The sequence below is a fragment of the Perissodus microlepis genome, chromosome 3 (genome assembly GCF_051167445.1).
Source record: "Perissodus microlepis isolate ML-2025 ecotype Zambia chromosome 3, ASM5116744v1, whole genome shotgun sequence".
NCBI lineage: Eukaryota > Metazoa > Chordata > Actinopteri > Cichliformes > Cichlidae > Perissodus > Perissodus microlepis.
The window spans coordinates 26,604,591-26,626,718 of NC_140463.1; the positions used below are offsets into that span (position 1 = coordinate 26,604,591).

Consider the following 22,128-nt stretch of genomic DNA (forward strand, 5'->3'; position numbering starts at 1 on the left):
ATCTGTGTGCCTGCAGCAGGGCGTGTTGTGTGTGCTCAGCATGTTCATACAGATCAAGTATTGAATTTCACAAGACCTTTTTATTGCACAGGACTTCGGTCGAAATACTGCCTATTGCTCATCATAAGTTTTATTTTACATACATTTTATTGGTTAATCAAAAAGGAAGACAAAAGCATTTTTGGCACTGAATAGCAGTTAATTGCATCACCCACCCAGTAATAAGTTACATTCATACAACCAAGTTCAACGTCCCTGAGGTTTCTAAACTTCACAGTTTCTTTAAACCCGTATAAACGATTCATTTTTTAAATATAAAAATATAAAATATAAAATTCAGTGCATACATTGGATTTCTGGCAGAGTGATACATGAGATCAATACCATTTACATTAAATGTATGACCACAGCCACCGGCAGCTTAGCTTAGTTTAGCTTAGCAACAGTTTAGCTTAGCTTGGCATTGGAAACCCTGGGAACTAGCTAGCTTTTCCTTTTTAAAAGTATTATTGAGGTTCAAAAGTATAAATAGTTCAAGTTTGTGTTTCACTGTAGGCTAAAAGTCAGCTGGTTGTATCCTTACATTAAATGCAAAAATAATTGAGTGACACTTCTCATCTCTTTCTCATGAATCAGAGCTTACTTTTCCTTGAAAGCTAACACACCCACCCAGCTGAGATTACATAATCATTTTATAGCTAAAAAACAAACAAACACATAAATAAAGATTTGATGATCAGCATGTTTCTTGAATCACAAAGCAGCATGGAGAGATCTCTGCAGAGACAAGAGAGACACAACACTGAAATTAGTGTTGTGTTTTGTGTGCATGTGTTTAATGCTGCAGTTGGTGTTAAGTTTACCAGGAAGCAAACCTGTAAGAATAAGAGATCATCTTCAATCTTCAAGAGCTGTTCTAGCTCAGCATTTCTCCTCTGGAGCTCAACGATTTCATCTTCCAGCTGTTCAACCTCTTTATTTGTTTGCCATTCCTCTTTTGGACTTTGTCCACTGAGATCTACAGTGAGCTTGATTTTCTCAGCTTCACTCACTCTATCTTGAACCTCTTGCTGAAGTTTCATCCTCCTTCGTTTTAGAATAACCTGTGGGGAGACACTGCATTAGCACAGCTGAGCTGACAAACTGCAGGCACACTTGTACCATGTTTTGTTAAATCAAGTCGTCGTATGGTCTCCTGAGCTTCTTCTGTAGTATGTTGCAATCCTGTGCACCCCGCGATGACAGTTTCTTTTGCTTTGATGGATGACACAAAACAAAACTCCATCAAGAGCTTCAGTTCACTTTTTGATTACAAAAAGAGTCAATTTTTTGACCCCCATCCAAATTTACAAAAGTAATCAAAAAGGGAATGAAAAAATGAAATGCTAAGGCAAGAAATGGCTGCCAAGATGTAAGCTAATTCTTACTTTTGTTGTTTAATTTGTTAACAAATATAACTTACTAAACAGCTTTAACACTAATTGTCTGAGATTATTATGGGATAGCGTGTGAATCCAACTGAGTGGCAAGTTTTTTAGTCTTTTTTTAAGCTGAAATTAGAGAATACTTATTACATTATTGCCAACAAAAATTATTTGTAAATACTTTTTCTAAAAAAGCTTTAGCAGAAATTTCTTTACCTTCTTCTTAAAGGCTTCCCGGCTAATAGAAATGATGTTGTGGCTCCAATGCTCTGTCTGTGCACACATAGCACAAATGCATGCCCGGTCACTCCTGCAGAACTTCTCCAACTTCTTCCCATGCAGTTTGCACACAGAATCCTCGAGGTTTTTTACCACACTGACCAGTAGATGGCGCCTAAGCTCTTCAGTCTGGTAATGTGCTTCCAGATGAGTGGTGCAGTAGGAAGCCATGCACATCAGGCAGGATTTGACTGCAGGACGTTTTGCTGAGCAGGAGTCACAGGGAACCTCTCCAGCTTTTAAAGGTTGAGGTGCTTTCACAGTATGTAGTGTCTGGTCTGTTTTGAGCTGTGGCCTGGTAGGAAACAAAGTCTTGCAAAGGGGGCACTGGCAGGCCTCGTTGATTTTCCAGTATTCTCCAATGCATCCCAAGCAGAAGACGTGTCCACAGGGGAGGGACACAGGGCTTGTGAACTCATCCAGACAGATGCAGCAATTAGGAGGGTCTGACATCGGGTCTTTATATGTCTGTGCAAATACAAGCAACCTGCGGCCTGTTTTAGTGTGCTTTTTGCACAGGTGATGATTTGTTTGAAGCAGTATGTCTGACAAGAAAAGAGAGGTTTTATTAGCACACATTCAACATCGTTCTTCACAAAGCTTGACATATCAGAAGGAAACTACACAATTACACACTGCACAGAAAACAGCTTCTGGTTTAAAGCTGTCCAGAGCTACTGTCATTACAAAGACTGTCCACTTTTTGTGCAAAATGCCATAATACATATACCTGTTTGTGACTGACTTTGGCCCTGTAACCCTGATAACAATAACTGAAGGAGAATGGATGGATGGACATAACCATACTGATTGCTTGAGCCATCGATGCCCATCAATGGACTGGTGTATCACTGACTATATGGAAATGCACAGTTCACCAGGCTTCAGTCTTTATTGCTTTGGTTATTCATTAGAATTAATTTAATAGCTAAATATGGCAACAGATGCCAAACAAACACTTTTTTTCCTCATGTTTCGTATCACTTGGCAGGATCAAACAGTAGCTGGCATTTGAATAACACTTACTCCATCTTTGTATGAACTGCTTTGTGTTTCCTTACTGGGAGGATTAATGTTAAGATCACATGAATAGAAGAATGTTTTTACAGGCTTCTCTACTTTAGTACAATACAGAAAACTGGTTGGCTTTAGCAAACATCCATTCTCTTCAGCTTATCCATACCTTTGTCTGGAGCCTATCCCAGCTACCATAGGGTGAGAGGCAGGGTACACCACACTGAGCTTACACACAGAAACAGGTAACCATAAACACTTATAGGCCATTTGGAATCACCAGTTAACCTAACCCCATTAACCGCATGGTTTTGAACCCACAGACACATTGGAGTCAAACTCTGGACCTTCTTGCTGTGAGGCAACAGAGATCATCACTGCTCCACAGGTGCTGCCCAACTTTAGTAAACACATTAATAAAAAGTAACATGTAGTGCAGTGCAAATATCTTAAGCCATCCCTAATTTCTTTGGATGCAGCAGTTTGCTGAAACGTGCGCAAGCATTCACGTAAGGCAAAAAGATTTTTTTGTTTTTTTTGTTTTGCCTCTTCCGTTTGGTTCTTTACCCATCAGAAATACTGTCAGAAGGCCAAGAAAGACGCCCAAGAAAAAAAGGGAAAACAAGGTGAAAAAGAGAGCAATATAATAAATGCAACACCATCGCATTAATCTAGCTAAGTGTAAATAACACTAGATACTAAGTATTAAATGTTATTGTGTAGCACGCAAGATCGACAGCGCACAATGTGCTTTGAGGTAGAAGCCAAGAAAGGGGTAGTTTGTGTCTGTGAACAGTGAACACCCATGTGTACACCTGTGTGCACACCTGTGTGGATGAGCATTCTTGCATTCAAAAGGTTTCTTCATGTAACGATCTGCTAGGGGGTGGAGCCATAGCCCCGTCCCACAGGGCATTAACCAGGCATGGAGGAGATCCAGGCCCCAAACATCCAGAGGCCCCCAGAGTGCAAGAGCCTAAGAAGGACCATCGGAGGGGCAACCGTGACACCCTCCTGGGAAGAGCTGAGGAGAGCCCCAGACGAGGGGTCACCTAGCAACCACGGAGCAGAGGCCACAGGGGGTTGCAGTAACGTTCCCCCGGGCTCTGCTGGCAGCCAGCTGTGCAAGAGTGAACCAAGCCACAGCCCGGAGGCCTGAGAGCCCCCCACCCCACTGAAGAGGCCTGACCGAGCCACGGACACCAAAAACCACCAACACTTGAGGGCATCAGCCACCGGCAGCGAGTGTGAGGGGAGAAAGGCCTCCATACTCTGGAGGGCCTGGGATGTTCCCAGAGAGGTGGAGTCGAAGACCTGACCTGACATATAGACACAGATGAACAGGCGCACACCGACACAAATGTGCAGTTTCACCCTCATGCACACATATACAAATACTCAGCACTCAACCAACGTAAAGAGAGACACAAATGGACACATTACATGCAATCACACTCCTCAAACATACTCAGACAAGCAGACTGTCCCCAGCTATGCAGTAGCAAGGAGGCCCCACATCCCAGACCCCAATCGGACAGCCCACACCTCCGCCCAGCCCCTGCGCCTCGATAGCTAACAGAGAACTGGGGTGTGTGAGGACCCCATACCTCCCTCCGCTCGCTCATATGCAGTGTGGCTGCGTGCTGTTTTAAAGTGCATTTAAAACACGGGAGGGCATGGTGCTTCCTGCCAGAGCGCAGCAGGTGTCAGTACGGCCCCTCCTGAGAACCCTCAATGTCTACATGCATTTAAAAAAAAACGTGCCTAAACCCAAGGCCCTATATGTATGTGTTATGGGAGTATGAGTAATGTGGATGTCTAAGTTATGGAATAAAATTGAGGCACTGGTGGCCAGAAAGGGACAAAGGGGGAGTGCCTCCCCTGCACCCTGGTGACACACCTGCACCCCAAGGCCCTGCATGTGTGGGTGGCATGTAGTGGAGCAGTTGGGGATGGGGAGGGAAGGAAGGGAGGGGCAAGCAGCCCCTCCCTGGGGCCAGCTCCCCCGCTGACCCCAGTAAGCACCCCCACCTTCCGGGACCCACCAAGGCAAGGGGGCCCAGGCCTATCCAGACCAGGGCCCACGGCAGCAGCACCACCAGGGCAGCCCACCCGACCCCACCGCAGAGGAAACTGTACCCACCCCATTATTCAATCATCTCCCAGACTACACAACACAACAGACACCCAGGTTAAGTTTATTCTCAAAAAGATTTCATAATTTCTTGAAGTAGTCTTCATTAGTAGCTCTCCGGGCTTTTTTGAGGGACATTCAGAGCTATTCTTGAATTTTGGCTCACTTTAGATGACCCTACTGCTTCACTAATACTGTCTGGGCTCTGGGGAGGGCTATCCGCTATCGATAGTGTATTATTGTATTTTCTTTCTATTCAGGTTTTTGGCCGTGTGTTTGGGTGGATCAAAATGGTACTTTTCTTCATCCATGATTCCATCAATGTTCACAAGATCTCCAACACCACTGGCTAAAATGCAGCACTAAACCATGACAGAGACACCACTTTGTTTTACAGATGTCTTCAGACTCTCGCTGTTGTACCTCTCTCGGCCTTCTCCCTGAAAACTGACAATGATTTGAACCGAAAGTTTTGGATTCATCGCTCCATCAGACCTGATTTTCTGTTGTCAGATCTCACTTAATTTGGTATACCTCAGCCTTCTTCACAGCCGCCCTTCCAATGAGATCATTTCTGTTGAGACTTCAGTGAACAAGACATGTATCAACTAAAGGGCCAGATGCTTCTCTCAGGTCCTGCGTCAGGTATTTTCTGGATTTCTTTTCCTATTTCTAAAGGAGTTCTAGATACTGTTCATCTGCTGGAGATAGTTTTTTTGCACACCATGCCAAAATATGCCAAGTTTTGACCGTTGTAAAATTAAATTTTTGCACCAATAATGTGATTACCATATTGCTTTATCTTTGGCATTTTTAAGAGATTTGTTTAGTGACAGGGCGACAGTAACAAAGTGCCCAAAGATACGATTTAAAATGAGATCTTTACAAAGATGTTATGTGTAGACACAAGACTGGTTCATTCCTTGAGTTACGTTTCTGATTGAATAAATGATAGGTCTGTTAAGTGGCTTGACAAAACGACTACTTCCTGTAAAAATAGTCAGGTATAAAGACTGGACTGAACATGAGTGAAAAGCAGCCAGTGTCCAAATAAAAACCTAAAAGATCTTTAGACAACTATTGCTCAAAATCACTCTGAAGTAAGGCTGGCTCTTTGGAAGTAATATATTTAAAAAAAGTTTGTTGGCACAAAACATTTGCACAGTATTAAATAAACAACTTCAGTTTGGAGGTCAGTCAAATATCCCACAAAAATTGATCTGAAATGTTATAATGAAACACTGTTCATGAAACAAGGTCTGATAACTTTAATATAAAGACAAAAACAAACATTACCAGTACCAGCATTTTGTCACTGATACAACAAACAGCAATGTGGAAAAGAAAAAAACAAATATGTATATAAGGCAATTCAAGAGAGCAGTAAGAATATTACTCACATGTAACCATATGAGGTAATGAATGAGTTTATAGGCTCAAGAGCAATCAAAGAGTCAGTCAAACTGTTGATCAGACTTGTGTGCAATACCATATTTGTTCTGAAGTGGCATGCCACCACAACAGTTTGTTCAAAAATTCATGCAAAACTGGATTTTCCTGCTTTCATACGAGCATATCTGCACTAGAGGGGAAAAAGGTTCCCGCTCATTCATACTGAGAGTGAAAGAATTCTGAGTGTACGTCACAAAACATCTGTACTACATCAGAGCCATGCAGGAATCTTGAAGTTTTGCGTATCCTCCAGCCACTCAGCACTGAGTATTCTCTATGAACGTAACAGCATTAATGGCTACATTTGTCACAATGACACAGCCTTCAACCCAAACTTATTTTAGATTGCGGCTTTTCACTCCTGAGCCTGAGAGTAATACGCACAACATGAAAATGACTCATTCACCGCTCACACGAACTATGAACAATGTAAACAAGTTCAACTCAGCTGTGTACCTCCACAGAAATCTCATGTAATGGTCAAAAGCTGTCTTCAAAATACCAGAAAGCAAAGAAATAATTCATAAAACATACTTACAATTCTTTTCTAACTGCCAGCTTGTGTATCCTCAGGCTCTAACAGCAATGAGCTACACTCTGCTCACTTGGTTCTCCTGACATAGAGATAGACACACCCACCACTGCTAGGAAAGGGGCTGGCCGTTCTGGACAGCATACACCCATAAACTCGGGCCCTGTTAATAAAGCTCAAACCCTGGTGAAAAAAGCCCCAAATAATTAAACATATCAGAGTTAGATAAATGTGTTTCTTTCCTGCCAGAGTTACTTAATAATTTGTAAGGTACTGCAAATGATAATATCTTTATATTTTAAGTTGTTTGCCTTCATTTTAAATGGGTTATAGCTATTTATCACTGTTTTTCTCCTTACTTATATACGATTATGCTGAAGTTTCTTGGTATGTTAAAGACTGAGACTGGTTAGAATTTGTTATTACATCTATACATTGAAAAAACTGCAGAAAAAGAACATTTAAAGTAAATATCTAAAAAAAGAAAAGACAAAACCTTTCTCTATTAAACAAACCTCCTAGCCATTCACGTGAGTTTACGAGGTTAACTTAATGCACCATAAAGTTCCTGTTTTTACAGAAGCAGCTGTGGTGACTACCATACATGGTGCTGTACTCCGGAGATCCTACGTCAAAGATTTTGACCCCACTCAAGTGTAACTGCTGTAATGTGATATGAGTAAAGCTAAATAAACAGGATGCGTAATAACAAAAAATTGATTCAAGTCTTTCAAGTTTCCTTAAATGAAAACCATGAAACAGACAGAGGATGGAACTAACACTACATAATACTAATTAGTTTGTTATATACTGTGCACGCACTCTACAAGCGCATATTTAAAACATCATTTGCATGGTTCATAGCTGGAATTCTGAACAAATTGTGCGTGGTATTTTTATCTGTGTCATAGTTTATCACAATGTAAAAAAAGGCAACAGGAACAACAGTCGGTGTTAATTATTAACCTTAAATTGGTCATTTCTGAATACCTTTTATTGATGTTCAGATTGCGCAGCACTCTGAGTTCTAAACTTTGATCTTATTATTCATTTATCATTTTGATTGTTGAAGGAAGTGAATTAGAATTAAGTCAATCCTTGATAAGCAAAGGCTCAGATTTCTTTGATCCACCTAGTAGATAAAAGTATGGAAATAGTTTCTCTGTGAAAGACTCTCCTGTGAAAGAGTAAATATGCAAGTTCTCATTCACGTCAAAAAATGAGACTCTGCCTTCTTCATAGTCCAGGTACACTCCTATTAACCTTGGCCTAGGGAAAAGGTAGAGAACTGTGGAGGGTGCTGAGTGAACTTTATAGTCCAAAAACCTTTTTCCTATGGCAAAGAATCCATTTTCTCTTTTCAAAAAAACCCTTCCTGATCTGTTTACAGTTTCCTTGGCAACACCCACATCCCAGTTGTTTCTCAGGCCCACTCGGACTTCCCAGTAGTGTCGGCCAGAGGTGAAGCCCTTCGTCCCAAACACCATGGGACAGTCAAACCTCCCAAAGTCATCAGACGAGGGGCTTGCTGCTCTGAAGTACTTCAGACGTTTCCCAGATTCAGTCACCACAAGGCCCTCGCCGGCAGTGGAAGGGTTAAAGGCGACTGATTCTTAAAGGAAAAAAGACATATGGTCAGTTACATATATATATTAATAGTTATGTTGAGCTTTTATATCTTGGAAAGTAAACTAAATATAAATCTATGAACTCACCTTTATATTGCCTCATCCTGGTCAGTTCTGAGAGGAAAAAACATCACAGTAAGGCAAAACTTAAGTGTAAAACACGTGTGGTGTTTCAAATCACATACTTGTACTGTGAGATTTGCATCAACAAATTAAAAGAAAACTCTTCTTCAATGGCAGCCAAGAATATGAATATACAGACAATTCTGTGGGTGGTGTAACTTGTGACAATCAATCACATGCTAGTGTGAACGCAGGAGAACAACTACAACTACGTGCAGTAGCATGAGCAGATATCGCCGTGTTGGTGTTGTTCCTGGATTAAAACTACAGAGTTTTGCATTGTAGAAACACCATCACACTAAACACCAGACTCTAACCCTAACCGTAACCCCTGTAACCCTAACCTTACTGTGATATCCCAGCAATGTGATTGGTCACTTGGAGCATTGAACCTGGACCTACATTAGTTTTAATGATCCAAGAACAAAACCAACACAGGGATATCAGATGCACCACAGGTAATACTGGGATTAAATGAGATAAACTCTTCTTTATTTATCCCACAGTTAGCGAATAGCTGTTTCACTTGCCCAAACATAAAGATGTGGAGTACTCATAACTATGTAAATGTAATCTGGCAATGTCATCACATTTGCTGAGTTGAGCGTTTTGACCATTGCCATCTTGCTGTTTTGAAAGAGGTTGTCACAGTTGAAGGGTGGAGAAGTCAAGGGACAGTGGATGATTAAAGAGTAACTCCCTGTCAGTCAAAAAGGTCACCTCTTTAAAATTTATGTATTTAATAAAATGTAAATGTAGAGACTATAAAAGTCTTTAGGAAAAGCTTCACAAAGGTCATTCTTCATGTAAGAGGTCATGTTTCCATAAATGTCAAGTGAACTTTTTGTAACCAGACAGATTCGCCCTCTGCTGGCCATTTAAAAAAAAAAAAATGCCGATAAAAGGAACTTCTGCTTTGGCTGTTTAGTTTCATGTCATTTCTTCTGAATAATCCCATGCATCCATTCATTTCCTTCCATTTATCCAGTTCAGGCTCACTAGAGTCAATCTGAGCTGTAATGGGGCTGGAGCACGACCTATACAATTGTTCATTCACACCTACAGCCAATTACCAGTTAACCCCAATGCTCTGGGCGGAACCTGGACTACACAGATAACCGGCACAGGCACAGTGAGAATATGCAGGCGTCACACAGAAAGACACCAGCCAGTGGATTAGAAGACAAGACCTTCTTTAAATTATTTATCCCTCTTATGAAGAGTTTTCACTCAGCTGGCGGAAGCTATATTTTCCATGCAGATGGCACTGACGTTAAATGTGCTGTGGTGTCGTTTCGTGTTTGCACACGCTGAATTGTCGGCTTCACAGCAGAAGAACTGAATTTTGTATGTGCACAGCAGCCTCCACGACAATCACAGTCAAATGCAGTGATCATCATTTTAATATGCTACGTTAACGTGTACAAACAGAAGTATCCAAACTAGAGAAATCTTCACACATAAAACAAACGCTGCAGATATTTACCTGCTTTTGTGAGAGTTTTCAGTTCAGTTTTGAAAGTGTGCACAAGATGAGCCATGGCTCTCCTCGCCGTCTGCACACACAAGTCTGAGTAAACCTTGATCTTGGACCAATCCTTGGAGGCTGAAATATTGCTCAGAGCCTTCAAAGTCTGAAATGATTCATAAGGACATGATAGTGAGTAGCAGCTATTTTCAGTTGGATCTTTTTTTGGATTGGGGGCAGGGGTGAGTGAGGAAAAGATACAAAGCGATGGATAAAAGACTGAGAAATTTGTTGCACCTGGCTTTAAAAGAGATATATTGTACATATATTTTATTATAAGATGCTTATAGGTCACAGTCTGTACAACTTACCTGTAAGAGCCACAGGTGGTCCTCATTTTGTGAAAGCTCGTCCAGCTCTGAGTGTTTTCTCTGCAGTTCTGCGATTTCGTCGTGCAACTCCTGAATTACCGCTTCGTCTTTCTCTTGTGACTTTCTGAGTTTGATTTGAATGTTTGATCGTAGTTTAGCCTGCATCTCTTCTACTTGGTTTATCAGATTACTGAATAGTGTATTGCTCTCCTCACTCTCTTGGTCTGCTTTTATCTGCAGGAGAAGGAAAACCCCACCATTGGTTGACATGCAGGGTATGCACTGAACACCGTAAACCTTAATGTGACAAATTTTGCATTTGGAAATTTGCCTCAATACTCACGTTCCGCAGTTCGGAGCCCTCATTAAATTCCTTTATCTTTTCCATCCTCTCCTCAATCATCAGTTTGATCTTTGCTTTTTGAGACTCAATATTTTCCTGAAATGTACAATTTTAAGCCATTAAATTGGGTGAAGCAGTCATTTTCAAGGTTCCGCGTTCTCATTTTAACAAAAATGTAACAAAATAAAATTCAGCATTGTCTTACTCTCTGCCTAGCCCCTTCTTCTTCAACAGGCACCGTCTCATGGTCTTTGTGGTCTGTCTCACTGCAGAGCAGACAGATGCACACCTGATCATCTCTGCAGAAAAACTCCATTATCCTCTCGTGCTTCCTGCACATCCTCTCCTCCAGATTCTCCACTGGCTCGATCAGCTTGTGTCTCATTAAAGAGGGAACTCTCTGGTGAGGCTCCAGATGGGCTTCGCAGTATGACGTCTGACACACCAGGCAAGACTTCAAGGCTTTGAACTTTAAATCAGTGCACACGTCGCACGCCACTTTCCCCGGTGCATCCATGTCTTCAAGCGTCTCCACCTTCCTCTTCTTGATTTGGCCTGAAATCTCTGCGATGACGGTGTTTGTGGAGAACTCGGGCCTCACATAGAATCTTTTACTGCACGTTGGACAGTGGCATAACTCACTTCTGTCCCAGTGCTGAGTGAGGCAGGTCCTGCAAAAGTTGTGACCGCAAGGTGTAGTGACCGGGTCACTGAAGACGTTCAGGCAGATCGTACAGACGAAATGATCCTCTGGCAACGAAGCGAGGAAACCAAAAGCTGACATGATCTCTGTAGATGAAAATATCATTGATATGCTTTACATTTCTGTTCTTTCAGGCTTTTTATATCATATGAAATATAATGTAACACGTTTCTGAATAAAGGGGAAAAATAGCTAAATAGAGAGATAGAAATAGATTTGGCACTAAGTGTGTGTTTTGGCTGTTTCCAGTGAGAGCCCTGACACACCCAATGAGTCATAATCATATCAATCTCTTTGCTTGTTTTAATTTTGGATCACATACTTACAGTTATGCATTTACAGTAGAAGCAAAAACAAAAGAAAAACAGCTCAATTTCATTTTAAATTGACTTACCTTATTTCTAGTAACTCAGTAATTCCAACAGACTAAACTCCACGTTCGCATGCAGATATAAAACCTGCTGCAAACAATTCACCACTCGTCTCTCACACGGGAAGTAATATGAGTGAACCTTGAAGAACCGGGGAAGCTCCAGTCACTTCAGTAGGCGTGGTCAAACTACATCATTTGGCTGAAACGAAACTTAATGCTGTAGCAGGAAAATAGCATCATCTGGGCATATTTGGAAAAAAAAAATAAAAAATACATTTATTGGTGTAAACATTTCTCCCAAAGCATGTTTGCAAGATCAGTCACAAAATAGCAGCATGCAATGAATTCAGATTACAACAAAACCAAACTCTTTTTTTTTGACATGATGCATTTAAAATGAATGTCTCATTTCTGGAATACACTTCATATTTTGCCAAAAGCTGTATAAGATCAATACTACTCTGGTGGACTGACTGTGGTGGATTGGAATCCATCTGGCTGCTATTTGGTCAATTCAAATTTTATTTTAAATACTGTAAAAGTATTCAACTTTATTTATTTAATGTTTTTTGGCAAACAAATCATACTTCATATCAAAGAGTTGGAGGTAGTGTGCAATCATAACTTCATAAAACTGCAAAAAGTACAATTACACAGTTACTTATCATATGCTGACTATTATTAAACAATTCAATATCAATGGGTATTTATACCCCTAATCTTAATTTAATGGGTGCTACTTATTTTTCTGCTCTATGCTTATCCGAGGGCAAATGTATGCAGTTTATGAAATTGACTCATAAGAATATTTGAATACTTAATTGTTAAGTACCCACGTGATTTATAGCTACACCTGGGAGAAGCACCTCAAACATCTAAGAAAGGTACTAGAGCATCTCAGAGTAGCTGGTCTAACTGCTAAGCTGAAACTGAATACCTGGGATTTGTCATAGAAAACGAGGTGAAAAAAAATAAGCAAACTCAGTACTATTAAATCGTGCACTTTGCCACAGACAAGGAAACATCTTAGATCATTTCTTGACATGTCAGCATTCTACAACAGATTTATGGCTCATTTCTCTGCCAGGGCATCTCACCTCACCGATCTAACAGGATCTAGGTGTCCTAACCAGATTCAGTGGATGGAGGAGACTGAGGCAACTTTCCAGGATATCAGGCAATCACTTAAGACTGCAGTGTTTTATAGCCCAGATTTTGAATTTGTTTGTAATACATGACAGCAGTAAGCTGTAGTCCAAAGGATGGCATGGAATGTGTTTTGTATTGTTTGTTATAGTAAAATGGGTATATGCTATATTAATTATTTTCTGTTCTTTTTGAGTTACCTGGCTGCTGCTCCAGTCCTGGTTTTGGTGAAAGAGGCAGCTGAGGGTGGTGGAGCTGGTTTAAATGCAGAAACTAATAAAATGGACTGAACCATCTATTGTGACCATGCAGGGGAGAATGGGGTTCTCCTTGCATAATGGTTAGCTGTTATCACTGTGGTTTTCACCTTTGGTGTATACAATGGTTTTTATTTGTTTGCTATGTAACTGGAGGTAGTTTTCATTTGGGCAGGTTCTTTTTAGGATGGGGAAAACAGTTGACTATGGAAACGCTTGAACATGTGTTTATTAGTTGCAGGAAGTATGTCAGTCAAATGAGAATGTTGAGGGTAGAAACTGTAGTTTGAAAAGGTGGCTGAGTGGTTAAGTCATGATAAAAGGAAGTGTGTGGTTTATTGTTTCTGTTTTATTTGTTTTGTTTTGTTTTTTGAGAAATACTGTACTCATCAAGAGGATCTAAGGATTTGGAAGTGATGTAACAGTAAAACCCAGGAGATGGCAGTAGTGCAACATCTTTGGATTCAAGCTGCCATTAAAAATGAAAGAAGATTTGGGCAGGTCAGTTTGAGTTATGTTTTGTTGTGGCTTTTGAGTAGAATTTTGTTAAGTTGATCTCTTTTATGGACCCACTTGGGTCTTAAATAGTTTGTCATTTTAAATATTTGTAATAATGTTGTCCTTTTTGGCTATACTAAAACCCATGTGTGAAGATTACACCTGTGTTTTTATGTTCTTGGCTGCCATGATAGTCTTTTATTCCTTATCAGTTCTTTAGTAAACAATATTATTCCTTCCCACTGTCTTCAAAGTGCTTGCTCACGGGGTGTCATCTGGTTGTTGGGGTTTGTCTATATATTTTAGGGTCCTTGCAAATTAAAGTACCTTGAGGCAACTGTGACTTGGTACTATAAGTAAAACTGTCTTGAATTGAACTGATTATCTCATTCTGTGTGCCTGGTATGGTTTTATAGATTAAACAAGCTTAGCATAAGGCCTGGGAACAGGTAGAAACTGCTTTCTTTTAGACAATGCTGGTGGTGGTCAGAGGGCCCGGTGGCGCCAGTGTCCGGCAGCCTCGCCTCCGTCAGTGCGCCCCAGGGCGGCTGTGGCTACAATGTAGCTTGCCATCACCAGTGTGTGAATGAATGAATGTGTAAAGCGCTTTGGGGTCCTGGGGACTAAGTAAAGCGCTATACAAATACAGACCATTTACCAATGCTTCCAGTCCTGCTAAAGTAAACCCAGAAACATACATAAAACTTCTGAGGTGTAATATACTGTTGAGCAAAAGACCTCCCGTCAGTAGATTTTGGGACTTCTAAACATTTTGCTGCAATCTTTAGAGAAACAGCTAACTGAACTTTATAGATCAAGATCTGTTTCTATCATGCTTACATTAATGTAGTAACTAGTTTTCCATTAAATGTTCAGCAAGAAAATAATTGCACTTACTCACAAAATAAAATTACTCTATTGTTATGATTTGTCTTCCTGCACACCCAGTTTTTTAATGCTAATCAAATCACAATGTATTTAATATGCAAACAATCTTGAAATACAAATCTTCTTATGAGACCTTCTGCAATAATGTCAACACTGTTTCTTTTTACCAGAATGTCATTTGAGGTTTGTGTTTTACAAGCATGTTGGCTACAAATTCACAAGATGTATAATTAACATATTTAGCTACAGTTCACATGTAATTAAATCGGGTATAGCTACAACAACTTTTGTTTTTATGTCCTTAGCTTTGCTTGATCAGATGTTTCTCATTCACGGGACAGATGACGATGGTGTCAGAGGCTTTGTCACAGCAGTACAGGTAGAAAAATGGAAGAATTTTTTCAGTGAAGGTATCCTCAAAGGTGTAAATATGGGTCCGTGCTCTCACATCGTAAAACGACACTTGGCCTTCTTCGTAGTCCACATACACGCCCACTCTCTTGGGCTTAGGGTCGAGGGAGAGCAGTGACGGTGGGGATGTTGACGCTCTGTATCCCTGGCCTTTCTTCATGGCCAGAGCCCAATAGCCTTGGGTGGTGCTTACAGAGATCCTGCCCTTTCTGTTAACAGATGACCTCGCCACACCAAGGTACCAGTCATCCTTTTCCCCCACCTGGACCTCCCAGTAGTGTCTGCCAGAAGTGAAGCCCTCATGGGCCAATACTATAACCACCGTGTCGAAGCGATCAGGGTGGTCCGGGAGGTCCTGCCAGGCGCCCAGGTGTCTCACCTGATGTCTATCCTGAGAGAGCTGCAACCACGGGTTGGCTGTGTCAGGGTCAAGAGTGACATCCACTGCAGAAGAACGAGACAGAGGATATATTTTGTTGGAGAGTTTAATGATGAAAACACAAGAAATAAAAATAAGTAAAAAAAGCATTACCTGTATATTTCAGAACTTTTTTGATCTCTGTAAAAACAAAATACAACATTCTCTTAAGATATGTTTCTTATACATCTTTACTTTTTTTAAAAAATAAAATGAATAGTCACACAGTAACAAAGGTATTTTTGAATATTTATGGAACTCCTACCACTGTCAGACAGTTTGTCAATCATTTCAGTCAACGTCGCCTCTAGTTTGGACACTGATTTTCTGATCATGCCAACACTTGTGTCAGTGGGAACACTGGTCTCAGACCAGTCTTTAACAGATGGTGGAGTGCTGAGGGCTGGGAAGCTCTGCAGAAAGATGCAGCCCAAGGGGGGGAAACAACTTAGAAACAAGTTATTGACTAAAATAAGATGACCATAATTACAGTCATGGTTCTTTTCAAATAACCACAGATCACATAGATTTTAAGGCTTCTGAACTAAGAAACAAATATGGTTGTAGAATTATTTCCAAATTAAGAGACTCAAATGCTCAGGGTTGCATCAGAATGGGCATTATTTATGAAACACTGCCAAAACAAACTTGCAAAGCTACTCTTTGATTGGATTGCAGGTTTTGGAATGCAATACAGTGCAGAGCAGAAAGAGGGCGCTGTTGTCATTTAATTTAGCTATTAGTGAATACTGTAAAAGGCACCTGGTTTCACTGCAAAACAGAGGGTTAACAAAATGCTGGAAGTGTCATTTTACCATAAAAATCCTTTGAAATGAAGAAAAAAATAAGGAAAAATTAGAAAAATATCCATGAACTTGTACACTTTGCACAGTAAAATATCAAGTACCACAACTTAAATTTGGCTCCCCGACACTGAGCACTGAAACAAAGCCTCTCTCACCTTTAAGAAATGAATGTGATCAGTCCGAGCAACGGTTTCCAACTCTGTGTTCCTCCTCTTTAGCTCAGTGATTTCCTGTTCCAGTTCAGCAATGAGACCTTGAGTCCACCTCTCCGTCTGCCTCTGCTTCTCCTCGATGACCAAAACCAGCTCGGCCTGAGTTTTCTGGATGGAGCGCACCAGCTCCGAGAAGACCTGCATGCTTTCCTCAATCTCTCTTTGAGCACTGGCCTGAAAGTACAAAGCAAAAAGCACATGTATGTTGAACAACCATGTGAGTGTAGATTGTGACGTGGCCACAAAAAGGTAAAAACTCACTTTATTGAGCTCCACAGAGTGTTTCATCTCCTCCACCTTTTTCACTCTGTCCTGGATCATCTGCTGAACGTCTATTCCTGTCCTCTTAAGCTGTGCCTGCACAGTATCAGATCACACAGGCATGACTTGTGGTAATTATAAACTTGATGATGTGAAAAGATTATTAGTCTTTAGTTGTAATCAGGCAACAGAGAAGATAACATCATAAAGACACTGTGGACCAGCCTGCTGTGCAAGGCGAGGTCTGTGCAGCATAGTCGTTCGTGTTAATGTTTCCTTAAAATCCTGGAAGGTTTAGGTTGAATCATTAGTTTAGTAAAAGTAAACAAAAAAACAAAAATTCAACTCATAGAGTAACAAACAACAGAACCTGTTGTATCACCAAACCTTTGTGACATGTTAAGGGCACAATAGGTCAAAGCTTGGTGGTGCCAAGGGGTCATTTAGTGCTTAATAAATGTATTAGACCACCACCCAATATAAGGTTTATGCCGCAGCTGCCCTAAATTAACAGTACTTGTAATTATGAAAAGATTTTTTTATATTTTTGTAATGGTTAATCCACCAATATGTGCAAGTTCTATTTAAATCTAAATCAGAGGTATGCAGCTCCAGGCTTCGAGGCCCGGTGTCCTGCAGGTTTTAGATATGTCCTTTATCCAACACAGCTGATTTAAATGGTTAAATTACCTCCTCAACATGCCTTGAAGTTCTCCAGAAGCCTGGTAATGAACTAATCATGTGATTCAGGTGTGTTGACCCAGGGTGATACTAAAACCTGCAGGACACCAGCCCTTGAGGCCTGGAGTTGCCTACCCCTGATCTAAATGATATTTCTAATACTAAATTTAGCCATAAATCTTAAAATTTTGTCTGGGCCTGAGTGACAAAAAGCTTCTCCCACTGAAATGAAACGTCTAAATGAACAGAATCAACTTTCCGGGGTTAAATGTGACACTTAATTAATTTCTGACTTCCCAGTGAAGTCCAGAAATGTCTGTATGCAAACATTTTTGACAAATTTCGAAAATATTTGTCATTTCTGTCACAGCTGATCTTATAAATCTGTTAAGCACTCTACATAATATTTTTTTTATGTGGTTTATCTATCTACAGTGCATTACTAACGATACGATTAACAATTAACAATGAAAAATGTGCATCATAACCATCATTTGAATATCTTTCACCATTTTGAATGTGGGAATCTGTGAACTTATGACATTAACTAAAGATAAACAATTAGCTGACTATAAATAGCAGAGAGGGTGTGTACTGGGTGCCATCTGAGCTGATCCTTTTTTCTTGATAAGACAAAAAAAAACAAAGAAAGAAAAGAAAAGAGAACTTCTTGCTGAGAAATGAGGGTGCATAAATAATTCAATGAAAATATCTTGCTCTGCTTCCAGCGCATACAGTAGTATGCATCTCCAAAAAAGGTCATATTTATCCATATTAATAACTAAAGAATCCTTTTGAAGGAGTCCACAGAGTCTGGCGAATGAAACTGGAGTGTTGTGGAGCCACAGATTGAAAGGCTCTGTCCCATCCTAGTCTTTAACCATGTACAAGGAACAGTAATACATTTTGAGCCTGCAAACAAACACTTCAAGCAGAAGTGTGTTTAACAAAAGTCTGAAGCTTTTCCATTTAGTCCTCCGTGTGTAAGTATGAGAGTTTATCTGTTTTATCTTTGGCACCAATCACCTGATTTAAACTATGTTAAAGAATACTACGTAAATCGTACATGACAAGGTGTAAACTAAATATCAGTCTCCTATCTGTATAACTGTGCTTTCTGCTGTTCTCCAGATCTGCTGTCAGCGATCGTGACTTCAAGCATCCATCATTTTATGTTAACTCTGGCTGCACTCGCAAGAGTCCATATTTATAGAACAGTGATACCAATTTTTTACTCTAAACATTTTGAAGGACCTAGGTCAAGTGGTTTTTTAGATAATGGAATTTGAAACTATCCCTCCAACAAAAAAGAGAACAGCGGTAGTAAGACATGAATCTTTCCACTTGAGTTCCTTTAGCTAAGTCTGAGCTGGTCTGGGGGGAGGCAGTTGATGAACCGGCAAGAATTGACCCGCAAATATCTTGAAATCTTTTCTAGCACAGATAAACATTTGGTCCCTGTCCTATATTTGGATGGCAGCGCATCTGCCTCACCTTTTTCTCTGTCCATTCTCTCTCCACAGGGACTGTGTAGTGAGCCCTGTGGTCCGTCTCGGTGCAGAGGACGCACACGCACATCTGATCCTTCTTACAGAACAGCTCCAGGAGCCTCTCGTGCTTCGGACACATCCTGTCCTCCATGTTGGCAACGGGCTCCATCAGCTTGTGCTTAGTGAAGCGGGCTGAGTGACATTTCAGATGCTCCTCGCAGTATGAAGTCAGACACACCAGGCAGGATTTGACCGCCTTCGGCCTACCTTCCCCAAGGCAAACGTCGCACAGGACTTCCTCCCAAGATTGAGATGTGAGCGAAGAGAAAGAAGGAGATGGTAAGGTCTGAGGAAGTTGAGAAGCAGAGATTTGAGGTGAGGGTGGGGGTGATGTTTGGGGAAGTGGAGGCGGTGGCTCTTGTGCTGTGGCTTGGTGTGCCAGTGGAGGAGAGGTCTTCGGAGGTGAAATTGGAGGGATTAAAGGTGGTAAGTCTTCTTGCTGTGGCCTCTTCTCTCCTTGTTTCTCCTTCACTCCCTCTTTCTTTCTCTTCTCCTCTTGTTTCAGCTTCAGCTCCTCCAAAAGCTGCTCTTTCTGGTCTTTCTCCAAAAGCCTCTCCTCATCCTCCCTTTTCCTCCTTTCTATTGTCCACTTCCTTTCTTTCCCTTCTCCCTCTTCCTTGCTTCCCTTCCCTTCCATGCTTTTAATCCTAATCTCCTTGAACTGCTCTGCGATTTCCCTCAAGACAGTGTTGACACTAATATCGGGCCTTTTGTAGAAGGACTTCTTGCACATGGGACACTGATACAAAGGACTGCTTTTCCAGTATCCCAGGATGCAACTCTGGCAGAAGTTGTGTCCGCAGGGGATGGACACGGGGTTGGTGAAGACGTCCAGACAGATGGAGCAGTGCACCTGCTCTTCTGAAAGGTTCCCAGTAGTGGCCATTCCTGCACGGCGGAGAGGCAGGGTCATTTTCAGTGCAAGCAACCAGCCTTTGAATGGGTCATCAAACCTGCTGTGATATCGAGGTCGCTAGGATTAGATGGCATGACCTTAATGATGTCGTCTACAAGCAGATCTACAAAGCAAAGCATGGCGGGACTCATTTATCATTACATGCTTTGAAATTACAGGTCATAATGTTTTAGGTAAACATTTAGAATAATGACAAATGAGTCCCGATTAGTCCCGACTCATTTTAAGAGCTTACATGCATATGTTAATATTTAAATACAAAACATAGTCAACGTCTTTCATAATCATTATTTATATTAAAATATTTTTAAAATATTTAAATATTGTTACTGCCCTCTTGTGGCCACATATTGTAATAGTCACACTGCTTTTAATTTCTGACCCAAGAAATATATAGACAAATACAACTATAACTATAATAAGTTTATCAGAGGACGACAATTAATAGAATTATCACATGAATTTTTACTCCTAATCTTTTCTTTTTAAAAGCAAACTCCATATCACAAGCTAAATATTATTATGTCTCTCCTGTACGCTGGTACACTGCGACACAAATGTATCTGTGAAGCTGCAAGTAAGCAGGTTTGACCTATAAGACAGGCAGCTTCAGGCCTAGGTGTTCGTGACAGACCAGATTAAGATTTTTCCAAAAATACTAGCGTACCGCATGACCTGTCTTAATCTTTCTTATCTTGACAAATGAACACCTAATACCTAAAAATATACAAACTTATAACTCTACGATTGAAGTCTTCTCTTGAACTATTTTAAGCTATAATTCCCTGCCTGCAATGGAAAGAAAGTCCTTACCACAGGTCAGCGCTCTTTAGAATAAAAATGTTATTAGAAAAAAAAATCCAACAACAATACTCCCCTAAGAGTTATGTCTGTGTACAGAGAAGCAGATGATACCCTGTGGAAATTAAAAACACAGGAGGTGAAGGGAGAGACAAAAAGCAGAGATCTGGGAAACTCACCAGAGAGCAGCTGCCTGGAGACTCCACAGTGCACTGACATATGAGACAGGCTGTAACCGCTGCCCCTTACAGCCGCCCCCCCACACAAACACACACTCAACTCAGACCCAAAATATACCCCGCTCCCTCAGTCTCCTTTTAACCTAGATACAAATATTCTCTGGCCATGACCCTCAAAGCTCCAGGAGGAATAGCTTTAAGTCTTCAGAGAATACAGCACATTAGCTAGGGTCAAATTCAGGAGTTTGACAAAGAAATTAAAATAGCAGAAGTGACACTAAAATCTGAGAAAGTTTATATATTGAGGATTTATTTTTTTTGTGTTAATAATTGTAGGATTTTCAAATTGGCAAAATTTAAAACACAAAAAAATATTAGCCTTGCAAATTATCAATATAGGAAAAAAGTACTGAGCAGCTGTTAGCTTAGCATGAAGATTAGAAGCACAGACAATATAAAAACATGGATGTAATATCCAGGTTTTAAAAAAGAATAAGTCAACGTGGAAGTGTCTTAAACCTGCATTCTACCTGAAGGCCACCAGAGAGCGATAGCTGTGGTTGTAAAAAAACAAACAAAAACTTTGGGCCTGATAGAAGGCCATGCTTTCTGCAAACAGTCTGTGGACTCAGTCACTGATTTCTGGTCATACTGAATCAAAAATGAAGTCTATTTATAAAGCTTTATAGTTTTTGTATCATTGTATATTTCAAAATAGAGCCTTAACCATGGCCACTGTTCACCGGCTAATGACGTGTGACTGGTAAGTAGTTTGCCAACTAGCATAGTTTCACAGTCAAACCCGTCCCTCCTCATATCATCCATTCTTTTGAAGATGGTGACGGTAAAAATGCCAAAGTTGAGGCTTCAGAAAGACATGTCAGAAACCAGTGGATGACACGACAGTAGCTACTACAGTCTATCCCCTTCATGCTGTCTATGACTAAAAACACTTTCTTCTCTCTCTTTGCTGGCATTGCTAAAGTTTAACATTACAAGTGTAGTAAAACAGACAGCTGACACTAAAATAGTTCTATATTTTGTGGAGATTATATATGATATAGATCACTGATTTTTTTTTTTTTTTTTAGCTATGCTAAGCTAAAGGGATCCAGAGGATGCCTTAGACAGAGGCCTATTTAACCAACCCCAAAGACAGAGCTCACATTTCAAGGTTGCTTTTGTTGATTTATAACAAAAGTAAGTTCAGTGTAATTCAATCTCCTGACAATTTTTTTTTTAATGTTTTGTCTACATAAA

General features: G+C 40.5%; 3 protein-coding genes across 5 annotated transcripts; all 3 read right to left on the bottom strand.

Annotated features, from left to right (window-relative positions):
• Positions 1-13: 13 nt before the first annotated feature.
• LOC146390766 (E3 ubiquitin-protein ligase TRIM47-like) lies at positions 14-6,928 on the bottom strand. 2 transcript variants are annotated; one of them, XM_084923757.1, is made up of 4 exons: positions 6,842-6,928; positions 1,641-2,248; positions 876-1,103; positions 52-777 (listed from the first exon to the last, which is right to left on the bottom strand). In XM_084923757.1, exons 2-4 carry the CDS (start codon positions 2,154-2,156, stop codon positions 754-756), a joined length of 768 nt encoding a protein of 255 aa, XP_084779883.1. In that variant the 5' UTR covers positions 2,157-2,248; positions 6,842-6,928; the 3' UTR covers positions 52-753. The 2 variants fall into 2 exon arrangements, with proteins under 2 accessions (XP_084779882.1, XP_084779883.1); XM_084923756.1 differs by having other exon boundaries at positions 14-1,103.
• A 998-nt stretch (positions 6,929-7,926) lies between these two features.
• LOC146390767 (E3 ubiquitin-protein ligase TRIM39-like) lies at positions 7,927-14,233 on the bottom strand. Its single transcript, XM_084923755.1, has 7 exons — positions 11,866-14,233; positions 10,974-11,557; positions 10,769-10,864; positions 10,426-10,659; positions 10,073-10,220; positions 8,551-8,577; positions 7,927-8,447 (listed from the first exon to the last, which is right to left on the bottom strand). Exons 2-7 carry the CDS (start codon positions 11,550-11,552, stop codon positions 7,927-7,929), a joined length of 1,605 nt encoding a protein of 534 aa, XP_084779881.1. The 5' UTR covers positions 11,553-11,557; positions 11,866-14,233.
• Positions 14,234-14,668: 435 nt separating this feature from the next.
• Positions 14,669-20,993, bottom strand: LOC146390768 (E3 ubiquitin-protein ligase TRIM39). 2 transcript variants are annotated; one of them, XM_084923751.1, is made up of 7 exons: positions 20,869-20,993; positions 18,917-19,860; positions 16,742-16,837; positions 16,424-16,654; positions 15,728-15,875; positions 15,577-15,603; positions 14,669-15,488 (listed from the first exon to the last, which is right to left on the bottom strand). In XM_084923751.1, exons 1-7 carry the CDS (start codon positions 20,906-20,908, stop codon positions 14,935-14,937), a joined length of 2,040 nt encoding a protein of 679 aa, XP_084779877.1. In that variant the 5' UTR covers positions 20,909-20,993; the 3' UTR covers positions 14,669-14,934. The 2 variants fall into 2 exon arrangements, with proteins under 2 accessions (XP_084779877.1, XP_084779876.1); XM_084923750.1 differs by lacking the exon at positions 20,869-20,993 and having other exon boundaries at positions 14,670-15,488; positions 18,917-20,718.
• Positions 20,994-22,128: the final 1,135 nt, after the last annotated feature.